This window comes from Juglans microcarpa x Juglans regia, chromosome 1D (genome assembly GCF_004785595.1).
Source record: "Juglans microcarpa x Juglans regia isolate MS1-56 chromosome 1D, Jm3101_v1.0, whole genome shotgun sequence".
Lineage (NCBI taxonomy): Eukaryota > Viridiplantae > Streptophyta > Magnoliopsida > Fagales > Juglandaceae > Juglans > Juglans microcarpa x Juglans regia.
In genome coordinates, this window is record NC_054594.1 from 46,327,390 (window position 1) to 46,341,292 (window position 13,903).

At 33.3% G+C, this 13,903-nt stretch overlaps 1 protein-coding gene across 2 annotated transcripts; it reads left to right on the forward strand.

The window, feature by feature from the left end:
- The first annotated feature begins 4,006 nt into the window (after nt 1-4,006).
- Nucleotides 4,007-13,028, forward strand: LOC121263840 (amino acid transporter AVT1C). 2 transcript variants are annotated; one of them, XM_041166926.1, is made up of 13 exons: nt 4,007-4,117; nt 4,337-4,552; nt 5,657-5,967; nt 7,373-7,587; nt 7,942-7,965; nt 9,316-9,496; nt 10,104-10,323; nt 10,652-10,787; nt 11,315-11,334; nt 11,975-12,120; nt 12,435-12,478; nt 12,614-12,676; nt 12,751-13,028. In XM_041166926.1, exons 2-13 carry the CDS (start codon nt 4,365-4,367, stop codon nt 12,847-12,849), a joined length of 1,647 nt encoding a protein of 548 aa, XP_041022860.1. In that variant the 5' UTR covers nt 4,007-4,117; nt 4,337-4,364; the 3' UTR covers nt 12,850-13,028. The 2 variants fall into 2 exon arrangements, with proteins under 2 accessions (XP_041022860.1, XP_041022852.1); XM_041166918.1 differs by lacking the exon at nt 4,007-4,117 and having other exon boundaries at nt 4,128-4,552.
- Nucleotides 13,029-13,903: the final 875 nt, after the last annotated feature.

A 13,903-nucleotide genomic window follows, 5' to 3' on the forward strand; every position in this document is an offset into this window, starting at 1 on the left:
CTGTTGATGCTTCTACTAAATTATCTTGACCATCAATTACGAGTCACCTTTTGTTATAACATTCGACATATCAGTTCAAGGTAAAAAATATTGCTTTAAGAGTAGTCATTGCTAACCGGCCAATATTCGAGCAATATCGTGTAAGACTACTTATTTACTAACCGGCCATCAAATTTTGTGGAATTAATGAAGCATGATAATTGATTATCTGAATGTTTAAAATGCATCATATACAAAAACTTGACTAGATTCATCGGTACTAATTAAGAGTAGTGAGTACAGCCAATACATATAATATGTTTGCAGCCATTGTTTTTAAAATAATCAAGGCACATGACATGTATAATATTCCAGTGGCCTAGACTCAATAATTATAAGGTGATTGACCATATACTCGATGGACCTCAAAAGCATCCAAATTTTTACATAAAATTAAAGATCACGTGAATATGGGTCGACTGACCTCATCATGTGTACGTACGTACATCATGTATAATTCGGACAACACGATCATAATATATACACGTAGATCAGTCAGAAAGACGTACTCCATTAATAATATCACTTAATTGGGCTCAGCTCGTGTTTTTTAATTGTACCTGTTCACACGGCCTGCCCAATAACATATATCTTAAGTTGCATATGTAGTGTTTCGAATTCCTATCTTTTTATTTGAAATAACACATCATTATCACCGAATCAATGCATATCTTTCAATACCATATATCTTGCCGCATAAAAACATGTTTAATTATGTGGGACATTAAGCAGAGTCGAGAATTATATAGATGATGGATCATAATTCATACATGCTGGTGACGTGTGGATAAGCACATGAGATTTTTTTTTTTCTTGGTTGGCGAGATTGATCAATGGAGAGACATTATCAACTTTACAATTTTATGATAAAATTATTTGTCACATATAAAGGCATATATGCATGGCCTACACACACGTACGTATGTATACATAGGTAGGACAGCCGTGGGGTAAAGATAGATCGATGGACAGCTGGTTGGGGGTCTGATTGGATATGTGTCTTCTTGTTCACTATAAATCAACTTAATTTAACGTGATTTGATTGGACAACTGTATGAACAATTCTATTTGATTAATCAGATATGGATTGAATATTAATAATTGCATCCCACATGTGATATTCAAATAGGAAATGATGGTATGGTAGGAGTATCGGCATATTAATTTCAGATATTCCAATCTCTGATTTCTGAAAGATAGAATATCGAAGATCAATCAAATATCATATATATGGCTGCCAATCAAATATCATATATATGGCTGCTATATTTTTCAAGAGTAATTTTACGTACAGTTATGAAATATATAAGTATCGTGTAGTCGTTTTAAAAAAAAGAGAGGTCTATTATTAAATTTTTTTTTTTAATGTAGATCTCATATTTATTAACGTTCATTTTTTTCAAAGTGATTATTCAACACTTGCACACTTACGATAGTAACTATTATTTCTTATTTTTCATATCAAGGATATGCATGGATAGAATTGATACACATTTAATTCGCACATGAAAACTCAAAAGATAACTAACTAGATCTAAATTGGGCATGAGCATGCACGATCTTATCCATGATGAGCTAAAAGCTTTGAAGCAGCACATGATGTGCACATGAACTTGTCACCGATCGGCTGGGTTTATTCTGTAAATTAAAAACTGTAATTATATATATATATATATATATATATACATATATATGCATGCTGCATTACTACTACTTGTAGGACCTGTATATGTAATTCATGCTGTCCACAGAAATACTCACATATGGACGAAAACATTGATGGAAATATATCCGTTTGGCTGACATGATCAGCTACCGATCATGAACGAAAATGCGGAGAATCGGACACGAATTCAATACATGCAACAAAGTGATCAATTATTACTCAATAATTGAGACCCAACAAAAAAGAAAAAAAAAAGAACAGTGAAAAAAAAGATTATAAGATTATGTATATATATATATATATTTCAATCTTATAATAAAGCTAGTATGGTATTATATAAATCTAGAATTAGACCAAGTCTTGATAATATTTTATATGTATGCAGTATTTTCATGGATCGTGACATTGATCTTATCATGTTGTAATTAAAATTGTGATAAGAAGATGCATCGTGTCATGTATTTTTAAGAGATTTAAGGTATTAAATTAGTGTTTAAAGTTTTTTAATTTTAAGGTTTAGATTTTTTTTAATGTCGTTTTAGGTGAAAAGAATGTAGAATACTTGATACATTATTACAAATTAGAAGATTAATGTTGGGACCAAATGGAGAGAGAGATGTTAATTACATTAAATCTTAAATAGATATGTGATACATAGAAAATCATAAAACATCATTAAGCAATAAAAGTAAAGTGATGCTACACTGCCACCCAGCAGTGACCGTTGAAATAATTTATTTATTTTTTCACATTTTTTTAACATCTTTAAATATTTTAAAAAATAAAATGAAAAATATTAATATATTAATAATCATTTTTTTAATCAATAAATAAATAAAATTAAATACATAAACCGTCAAAATAATGAAGCAAAATGAGAGGCAGTTCTAGCTAGCATTATTCATAAAAGTAAGAGAAACATTACTTTGTCTACCCATTGTGACCGTTCTATTTGACCGCTTGGTAAAATTTTTTATTTTATTTTATTTTACTTAATGATTAAAAAAGTGATTTTAAGTATATTGATATATTTTTTTATTTTTTAAAAATATTTAAATGTATTAAAAAATATATAAAAAAAAAATTATACTAAACCGTACGCCTAACAGTCAACATGAGGTAGCATAGTAGCGCATCCTAAAAGCTCCAATTGAATGATCTGTCACTGTTGTGTCCAATTACTAAGACCTAAACTGAAAAGGCAACTTTTTGTCATTGGACAGTCTCAACGACTGCAACTTTCCTTTCCTTTTTATCGCCGGTACTGCCGATTGGGTACAATTTAAACCGTTGAAAATTTGAATTCACTTACGAAATTAAAGACGGTTACGACCCTAAAATTATTTTCAATTTAATCACCTAATAATTAAGCTAGACTCTACTTTATATTATCTTTTGATAAATGCAACCATATTTAAAAAAAAAAGTAAAAAACATTTAATTCTCAACTATTGATATATTGAAAATTATAAAATTTAAAATTTAAAATTATATGATTTTATATAAATTTGATATTATAAAATCTTAAATTCAAATTTTGAATTCTCAACTATCTTTTATATGGTTTTGACAAATTTATCGAGCTAACCCAAGGGAACCATTATTCCAACGATTACAATGATTAATTATTTTTATAAGGTACTCGGGCTTTTGTATTAATCTTTTCATATTTCACTTTTATTAAAGAGAAAAAAGAAAAACTTTTAATTTTAATCTCAGATTTAATTATTTTTAATCATATTACCATATAAAAGATAGGACTAGTGCTATGATGAATAAAAAAAAGATGGTAATAAGTTTACTATTTCCTACCATTTATTTATTACTTATTTTATTTTTTTAATTTTATATTTTACTTTATTATTAAGGAAGTAATTATCAGTAAAGTTGTATATTTTTTTAATTAAAGAGAATAATGATAGTCCACCAACTTGTATACAATCTTTTCACAATTTAACTAATAAATAATAAAAAATAAAAATAAGGACAAAATAATATTATAAAAAAATTATTTTATACTTCTGAAATGTAATTTTTATTTATGAGTAATAAATTGATAGTAAATAAGTTGCTATTATTGTCCTTCTATTGTGCAAATTTGCAATGATAGTTCCACCGTATAAATATATAATTGTGTTGGACCGAAATTATAAAATAATATAAAAAAAGGTGGGGCGGGAGGGGTCACATGAGTGGATTAGATCCAACGGCTGACACGAATTCATGACGTGGAGAGATAGGGAGACAGAGAGTCCTAAGTTGGAAGTAGTTTCAGTGTTCGTCCCGTAGCGTATTAAAACCCGGCACATTCACAGAGGCTATAAAGGTTCAATCATCGAGCATTTTCACGTCCACGACCACGATTTGATAGAGAGAGCGCTGCGTACAAAGAGCAGAGCAGTCACCCTGAGAGTACGGGAGAAGATCACTTTCTTTTTTCTTTTTTCTTCCTCACGAGTTTCCTATGTTTTTTTTTTTTTCTAATATATGCATTCGTTTTAGTTTATTTTGTCCGATGAAATCAGCTTGTTACACTTCTTACTCCTAAACGGATCATTTTTGTTCTTGAAATTGTCTGGGCCTTCTTTCATAGTCGTTGAAAGGTTTTTTTAATGTGTATGAGTTTTGCAGAGTCAAAGATCTAAGACAGGACAGGAAGATGAAGAACTCGGTCTCGGATCACAGCTTCTACATTGATAGCGACGAAGAAGTGGATGCCGGGAAAGATTCTGACAAAGGTGAAGACAACAACGATGGAAATGTTTCGGATTCATCCGATTCTTCGGCCGAAAACCAGCAGCAGACCAAGCCAGGTTCTTATAACACCTCTTGGCCACAGAGTTACAGGTTTTACCTTCTCTCTAATGATATATCTATCTCTCTTCCTCTGTCTGTGTTCTCTTCCCGCTCCGTTCGACTTCACGATTTTTTTGATGATTTTATTTATTGCACTCCACATATAGTTTCTTACCCGTCTTCCACTGACTATGGCGATGGTATCGTTTTGCGTCTGGAATATTTTTTTCAATTGGAGAAATGAGGTCAAGTGGAATTTAATTAAAGAGTTTAGAGAACATAATTGATGAATTTGTACGACTTGGCTAGCTTTGAACATGTTGATTTTGTTTTGGAATAATATAGGTGTCATAGTGTGGGAAAATAGTTTTTCCTGGCTTAGCTGTACGATAATATGTCTTTGGCCTGCTTTTTTATTGTCGGAAAAAATGGCGGATTGTCTTAGTATGGGAGATTAGTTATATAATTCAATAGAAGGTCTCTGGACTAATATGGGTTGGCTTAAATAACCTGTCTAGTAAAGGAAAAGAAGCACTGTTGATGTGCTTTGAAGTTTGACGTGTTCACTGATCTTTCTGACCATGACTGTGGCCCAAAAATGCAAGAGTTGCATATGCTTGTAATAGAATGTTAATAGAATGTCTGGATGTGTCTCAAACACGACATCAATAAACATATTTCCATATGTCCTTGGTGATATATCCTCTTTCTGATTTCTGGATAATGTTATTGTGGTTGGTTTTGGTGACATATCTATTTTCTTGGACCTACAAATGGAACCTTCAGATCGATTAGTTTGTTTACTGTATTTAGATTTGTGATGAATTAGTCTCCTACCATAATTCTGGAATTGGCTCAGTCAGGCACCAAAAAACTCTATGTTATGATTGCATCTGCCTTCAAATAGGTTTTTTGATGATGGTTTCATCAAATTTTCCTGCTGCCTTGAAAAGTAATTTGCAGATTGGCTTGCACATAACTTGGGAGGTAGGAGATGTAAAATTGGCAATCGCAACAGGAATGTTATAATCCACATGAATGTTCACTGCATGAAATATTTAAGTGATGTAGTCCGCATGGATTTATCTGTTGATATATTAAAATGCCTTGCTTGGTTAGTTTCAAATACTCATTGCTGCTCGATCAATGTTTCAGGCAGTCTATTGACTTATATAGCAGTGTACCATCTCCAAGCATTGGGTTTCTGGGCACTCCCACATTGTCAAGATTAGGCAGTTCATTTCTTTCCTCATCATTAACAAGAAGATACACTCCTGAAACGTTGCCAACTGTGACAAAACCTTTGTTAGATGAGCAACAGCAGCAACAAAGACGTAGTTCGTATTCTCTGCTTCCGCCTATTCCATCACGGAGATCATCTATAAGAAAGGATGAGAAACCATCCAAGGTTTCACATGAGCTCCCAATTTCTCACCAATGCTCGTATGGGCAATCTGTGCTAAATGGTAAACAACCCCCCCCCCCCCCCCCCCCCCCCCCCCAAAAAAAAAAAAAAAGAAGGAATCAAGAACAAGCTCATTCTCTATTTTGTTAGTGACATGGTTAGTTTCACATAATGTCAGTGACTGTGTGCTTGGTGTGATTGCTTTTGTTGGACTGGATCTGTGGTAGAGATGAAGAGACATGCAGTGATGCAGACATGAGACATGTGCTTTAGTTCTGTTTTTTGTAATCTAGCACTCCTAAAAAATGCTCTTCAGTTATCAGCATATTCACTCTGCACTGAATTTCTAAGCATTTTCTAGAGGTTACCCACTTTTGAGGTTTTTCTCATCCCTTTGTATAAAAGTGCACCTCCATGGTTCGATGAGTTGACTGCATTTGCAATTTATTGAAATAATAAAATGTGTTCCTTTAAATGCTAACTGAGACTTCAGATGTGTTTTACATGAAAATCTACTATTATGTAGCACCATACTGATATGAATCAGTTGTTGGATTTTCAACATGTTCTCTTCACCCATATGATAACATTAACACCACATCAACTTAACTAGGCCATGGAGACTGGCTATGTGTGACTGTTGTAAGTTTGTAAATTATGCTTTTCGGTCATCCAATATGTTGTTGTTGCCAACTGCTATCTTAGAATTTCTACAACCACAGAGCACAATCCTAAGTTAAGTTTTCACGTTCGGGGACCATATATTTCTACCATGTGGTTTCAAATCTGGTTGTCTGTTCTCATTAAAAAAAAAAAAAAAAAACTTGATAGATTTGGCATCACTTGGTCATCTTCACTTTCTTTAATGGATGTATGTAAAGTTAGCTGCCTATAAGTACATCTTCCTATTATCACCTTTGTTACTTTATAGACATAATGTGATACTTTTTTTCTTATCTTATATATAGACAAGTCTTATTTAAGCTAATGTGAACTGCATGTTACTTTGAAGAATAAAATATTACTTGGATGTGCAGCATCTATAGAAAAACAAAAACCACCTTCAAACCTGACAGACAGAACTCTTGTCATCTATAAATATCATATATTCATATACAGATCTGCCTCCTTACCTTCGTCTGTAGCTAATTATTATCATTAGTTATGGACTTTCCTACAAAGAACCCTACATTTCATATGAATCATGATGCGATGGTTTAGTCCATGTTGTACATAGTCACATGAAGAGATCAACTATCTAACAAGACTATATACCAGTAAATGTACATTCTCATTGACTGTAAAACTTTTTTTTTTACATGTATGTGTAAAATTATATACGGTTGTCAACAATAGCGAATATATGTAACTTGTCAGTATTGGTAATTGAAAACAGTGTATTCATATGCATATCAAAGTTTTAGCCAGGCTTAATTAAAGGTTTCTGATGAATTCCAGTTATGCAGGTATAAATGTTCTATGCGGAGTTGGCATCCTTTCAACTCCTTATGCTGCCAAAGAAGGAGGATGGGTTGGACTCTCCATATTGTTTGTATTTTCAGTGCTTTCCTTTTATACCGGACTCCTCCTGCGCCACTGCTTGGATAGTGAGCCTGGGATTGAGACATACCCGGACATTGGCCAAGCTGCATTTGGTAATGCTGGCAGAATTGCCATCTCGGTATGTCTTGTTCATAATCTTTATCTTCTAAGGCGCAAAGGTTTAATGTAAGAGCCAGATATGAATTTGCTCTTTCTATTAGTATTTCATCTCTTGAGTATCAAATTGTTTCCAAAAGTATTGCAATGGTACTAATAAATTTCAAAAGGTTTCTATTTTCATATAATTGATACCTAATGTCTACTCCACTACTTGTATGTTGCTTTCTTTATATCTTGTCTTCTACTCATGTAAGTTTGTATAGTTTCATTTATGTGGAGATATCAGACTGTAAATAATAAATGATTAGAGCACCATGCACAAACTTTGACTGAATGCTAACGTCCTTTAACCTGTTTCTTTTTGTGGGTGCAGATAATCTTGTACATGGAACTATATGTAAGTACAGCTGCCTTGGCTGAGTGAGTTTCCTGTTGATGGACGTGTGTGTGCTGGATTCTTCTACCCATAGTTGTTTAGTAATGATGAAAGTGGAAACAATATACTAGATTCCGGTGGGACCACCAATATATACCTGAGCCCCATATCTAAACATTGTTGATTGGGCCCCATTTTGTCCTGGATCCATCATTTTGGAACTTTCTTGTCTGAGCCCCTTCTGTTTCTGACTAGTCTATCATCGACATGGCTAAAGACAAGATGCCAGTTGCTTATGTCTCATGATACATTATCACCTCGGTTCCCATTTGTCTGCATGCTCACATTATTGTGGCCGATAATATTGTAGGCTTAATAGAACTCACCATTACTGGATACAATATTAATTGCTACTACACGTGTATACAAAAATAAGCTTAATTTGATCATTCTCCCGCTAAGTTTGGGCCCATTTAGTTTTGGATTTGTGAGAAAGAAGTAGATGCAAATCATAATCCTGTCCTCATGCTAACATCATGGAACTTTAGTGCAAAGTGGAGGAGAATAATTATTTCAAACCACATGATTTTTAGCATAAACTAGATAAGGGATTTGAGGCTCACCATCGGAGGGTTCTATGCTGTAGGTACATGTTTCTAAAAATCATCTTGTTTGACCGTTGTTAACCCTTCAGTATGGAATAAGCTATTTAGTTATGGCATTGGAACCACTGGAGAAACTTCAAATACTTCACTAGTAGAACCATCCTCTTTCATGAGTAATCTCCTCTTGAATGATGTAATCTATTTTGCATCTCACCCAAGCTTGGCATTACTTCCATGTGAAATGGTGCTTGCTTTATGAAACTATAACCTTTTTTTGAGAAATAGCTAAATGTCCAGAAAGATGAAAATTACAGAGAAACGTGGATTTCTTTATCAGAGTCGAGGTCTAAAATGGCATAGCCAAGGGATTTTGTTGGATTGGATTATTGACTTCAAACTTCTGTTTTGAATTTTTATATTGTATTGAGCACTGAATCGATCTTACTGGCTACTCTTTTCAACGTTCACCCTTGGGTTGCATAATATCGGGTGTAATGCATATAGACCCGTTACAAATGTTACTGTATTAGCCTTTGTTGTAAGTCTTATACAATATAGAAGATGTTTTCCACTATGAGCAATGGAATTGCTGAAACGAACGTAAAAAGCTTGCATTATCTCAGCTCAGGACCAAGTGGAAAGAACTTTGGAAGTGTCATTTGATTTAAGATATACATTAATTTCCACTTCCTAGAAAATTTGAGTATTATAGTTACTCATGTGCTTCTATATCACTGACTGACACTGAGAGTTTCTCTCCATCCAGGCCTGTTGCATTGAATATATAATTTTGGAGAGTGACAACTTGTCTTCACTGTTTCCAAATGCACACCTAAGTTTGGGTGCAGTTGAGTTAAATTCGCACATTTTGTTTGCATTGCTGACAACCCTTGCTGTTCTTCCTACTGTTTGGCTTCGAGACCTCAGCGTTCTTAGTTATATATCTGGTAAGTAATTTTCACTTTTTTTTTTTTAAAAAAATTTTTAAGTAACAAATTTTATTACTTTTTTTTTATAAGTTAAAATTTTATTACTTTTTGTAACTCATATATAACTTTTTATTCTAACTTTTTTTGGCATTTGGTGAATCAAGTCATACTTATTTAGCTATATTTAGCCGTGTGGGTATTTTTTTCTTATTATTGCTAAACCCAATTGGTGATCCATGCCATGCTTTCTGCCACACAGCACTGTAATTGGGTACTGGGGGAACAAAAAAAACAGAGCCATTTTTTGCATTATAATGAATGGAACAGTAGAACAATCTTGAATGAGGTTATCTGCACTTGCAGGCTAGAGTTGTGAATTGTTTTGTTAGAATTTGTTTCTCTAGAAACCAAGACAGGTGATGAAAAATCTAAGATTAGATATGCAGAGAGTTGGTGGGTCACGAACAGGTCAAGGGTTAACTTGCATCAAAATTGTTCTATTGTTTGCCCTTTTTCCTCTTCAATTCATCGTTGTGCAATGCAATGCCAAAGATTACAGTATTCAAAATTCCAAATCCTTGATGGTCGTTGAGAAATTCTTATATCAGGCCTTCTCACCTTCCAGCTGGTGGAGTTATTGCATCAGTCTTGGTGGTCCTTTGCTTGTTTTGGGTTGGTCTGGTAGATGGAGTTGGCATTCAAAGCAAAGGAACTACACTGAACCTTGCAACTCTTCCTGTTGCAATTGGTCTCTATGGTTACTGCTTTTCAGGACATGCTGTTTTCCCAAACATCTACACTTCAATGGCAAGACCAGGCCAATTTCCTGCAGTCCTCTTAACATGGTAAACTCAAGATGCTCTATTATCCTATCACTAAGACTTGTTTTCTAATTTTATCAGGCAGCTAAAAAGGGAATTCTTATGCATTCTGGCACTTTCTACATTTGAATCCTGTTTAAAATTTCAAAATTATTTTAGTGGTCTTGTAAGACCTACAAGGCTACAGAGGATACTTTAGAGTGAACTTCAATATTAACAATCATTAAATAAGAAAACAATTCTCTTAGATAATCCTAGATGATACAATGGTGCATCCTGTTGCTATGCATTCACCAACCCATAACTGTATATATCCATGGTTCTATCCACTTCTGATTTGTTATCTCTGCAGTTTTTGCATTTGTACTTTGATGTATGCTGGGGTTGCTGTTTTGGGATACAAAATGTTTGGAGAATCAATACAGTCACAGTTCACTCTTAACATGCCCCAGGGTTTGGTTGCTACCAAGATTGCTGTCTGGACTACGGTATGTTCACTAGATTTGAGTTTCTTTGTTTCATATTGGCATACATACATCAGGCTTCGTCAGCTATTTTTTTTTAGCTGTTACAAATGTTGTCCTTTTCATGGGTTTTATTAAGTACATATAAACTAGGCTAACAGAATCTCATCCTAATTCATAGCTGCATTTTCTCACACGGGTATCAAAATCTAACAAATATTTCTCGTGCTGCTGTATCTCTTTGAGATTTATTCTTCAACTTAGGCAGTAGCCTGTTTAGTTCTGCCAACTGGAATGTTGCCTGGTTTTAAAGCAGTTGTTGAGTTCTATTTTGGTTGGCCAACCGTTTAGTTTAATATTATTTAGGTTTAAATCTATGACGGGAGGTCTCTGAGCCTACTGGAACTACACATTAACCAGGCTGGTTTTGGGCTCAATTGTATTTGCCCACTTTGGAATTTTAGTGTACATAGTAGTTTCAGCATGTTATGATTCTTAATCATTTAACATACAAACTAGTGGCTAAAATGATTTTTGTTGTTCTTTTGCAGGTAGTTAACCCTCTCACCAAATATCCTTTATGTGACATATAGCTAATGTACACAGTCTAGCATGTGTTTTTGTAGGTAAGTAGTATAGCATGTCTGGAATCAAAACTTTTCTTGGACAACAGAGGGACGTCCCTTCTCCGTTTGTCAACAGTCTGTTTGGAAATAGAGTTTTTAACAGGAAAATACTTAATTTAATAATCTTTTAATTTAGTGAAAAATTCGGAGGGAAGGGACATATTGGGGAAAGGTGAAAATTACTGCTGATTTCAAATTGGACATTCAAGATCTTTAGTTCAATGATGCTATATGCATTCAATTGACATTAATTTCATATCTTTAGGATTTGTTTGTATGTCCATCAAAAACTGTCTGTCCCATTATATTTTTATAGCATTTGAAGGTCCAGTCTATCATTCCAAGTAGGGCCGTGAAGGAACTGTGAAGAAATTGCTAAGATATGTTCCACCAAAACTGAACAGCACGATCCCATTTTGGCTGGCAATTCAAAGTTCCAAATTGGCCCTCTTTTATCTTCTTCAATTACTTTTCTCTTGAAATAAAAATGCCAAAATTTAATGTCATGCATCATAATTATCTTGTATATTTTAATACCTATAAAACTTAAGATAAAGAAAAATGTTTCTCCTTAATCAGAAACACATATGCGTTAACCATGTCTCCTGTTGTGATGTGTCTGGAGGAGTTGATACCATCAAACCACAGCAAGTCTCATATATATTCTGTATGCATTAGAACGACACTGGTGGCTTCTACCTTGGTTGTAGGTCTTGTCATCCCCTTCTTCGGTGAGTCTCTCTCTCGAAAGTTTTTTCTTTTGTTGATTTGTTTCCTTTCCAAGAAAACTGTCTCTCATCTTTCCTCCATCTGTGGCCAATTGTATGGGCCTGCAGAAATGAAGAAACAGGTAAATAATTACGCTATTAGCATACCGCATAATCGAGGATAGTCTTGAAGTGAAACTGTCATTAGAAAGCCAGATTGTCCCACCTATATGGTGGGGGCTTATTGTTGGATTATAGCAAGCATTGACATTATATTGCTAAATGTTCTTTATAATTGCAGACTGCTACATTATCATTGTATCGTTTTCTTTTTGCAGGTCTTGTAATGTCATTGATCGGATCTTTGCTCACGATGCTTGTAGTAAGTTTTCTTCTGCTCGTTTGTTCCTTATAGTAGCAGTGACATTGCATTTGGTGAAAGCAAATTTATAAAATCCTGAAGCAGCAAGCGTTCTTTCTTTTTTAATGTATACATCAAAACTGATTTCTGTTGCAGACCTTGATACTTCCTTGTGCTTGTTTCCTAAGCATATTGAGGAGGAAAGTAACCCGTTTTCAGGTATGGCCTCAACATATTCATTCTTACTATGATTTCTCGCGATTTACTTATATGTTGTTGTTGTTGTTCTTCAGGTAGCCCTGTGCATTATAATTATAACAGTAGGTGTTATATCATCTGCGATCGGAACATATTCCGCCCTTTCAAAAATTGTTGAAAGTTTGAGGCATTGAAGTTTTCGGGATAATTTCAACTGTGAGAAGACAGTTTGATTTATGTACTTTAAATTCGTCTTAGCCTATCCGTTCCCTAATCCCAATTTTGGATTTTGTATCGCATTTCTTCTTGGGTGTTTCTGTATTTCACGAGGATCACTTCTGATTACTGCTGAGAGATTATGTCGATTCACTATGATGACGTTTTTTGTTTGTTTGTTTGTTTTTAAATATATTTCTCTATTTAAGGTCCCTTTTGCTTTGCTTTGTAATTTGACAGCCTTATTAAGAGAGAAGTCGAGAGGTTGGTACTCGGTCATAGTTACCAAGATTTTAGGTGGTCTTGTCTTTTCAAAGACAAATAAACAAAGTCTTGTTTAGGTAGTGAGATAAGATGATTTTATTTTTTAATATTATTATTATTTTAAAATTTAAAAAAATTGAATTATTTATTATATTTTGTGTGAGAATTTAATAAAATTGTAATGATGAGATAAGACTGTTTGTATCCAAAAAAGGTCTTCAATACTCAATAAGCAAACATATTAACTTTGAATTTAAAAGTATATTTTACATTTTCAGATTATTTATATTTTTCATTGAGAAATGATATTTACAGTCGGTACGCAAACGTTAAAAAAAGTGAGTAAATATGAAACTCATTTGAAAATATTAATTTTTTAATAATGAACTACTTTCATTTTAAAAAAATGTGTGCGATAGTTGCACAATCTATAATTATATATAATATTACTCAATTAAATTATAAAGAGGTTTATAAAAAATTATTATACAATAGACGCTATTTGATATAATATTTTAGATATCTTTTAAATAATTTATAAGCTAATATACAACATCCCAAATTAAGTTAGTTTATAAATTAATTTCTTATTATATGAAATTTTTTAATAACCTAACGTGCTAATATTCTGTTATAAACTCAGATATTTACGATTTTAGATGAAATTAAAGGTAATTCTATAAATTTACAATTTATTTTCAATGATTAGATGTGATTAGTGATCACGATAAAATTTAGCAGCCGGTGAAATACGGTTGTGCCCCGAGA

What these genes read in the sequence shown, in the direction of transcription:
- LOC121263840 (XM_041166926.1), top strand. Translation starts at nt 4,365, where the DNA reads ATGAAGAACTCGGTCTCGGATCACAGCTTCTACATTGATAGCGACGAA. An exon ending in TGGGCAATCTGTGCTAAATG is followed by an intron (nt 5,968 to 7,372) that starts GTAAACAACCCC and finishes CCAGTTATGCAG; the next exon opens with GTATAAATGTTCTATGCGGA. An exon ending in CCTGCAGTCCTCTTAACATG is followed by an intron (nt 10,324 to 10,651) that starts GTAAACTCAAGA and finishes TTATCTCTGCAG; the next exon opens with TTTTTGCATTTGTACTTTGA.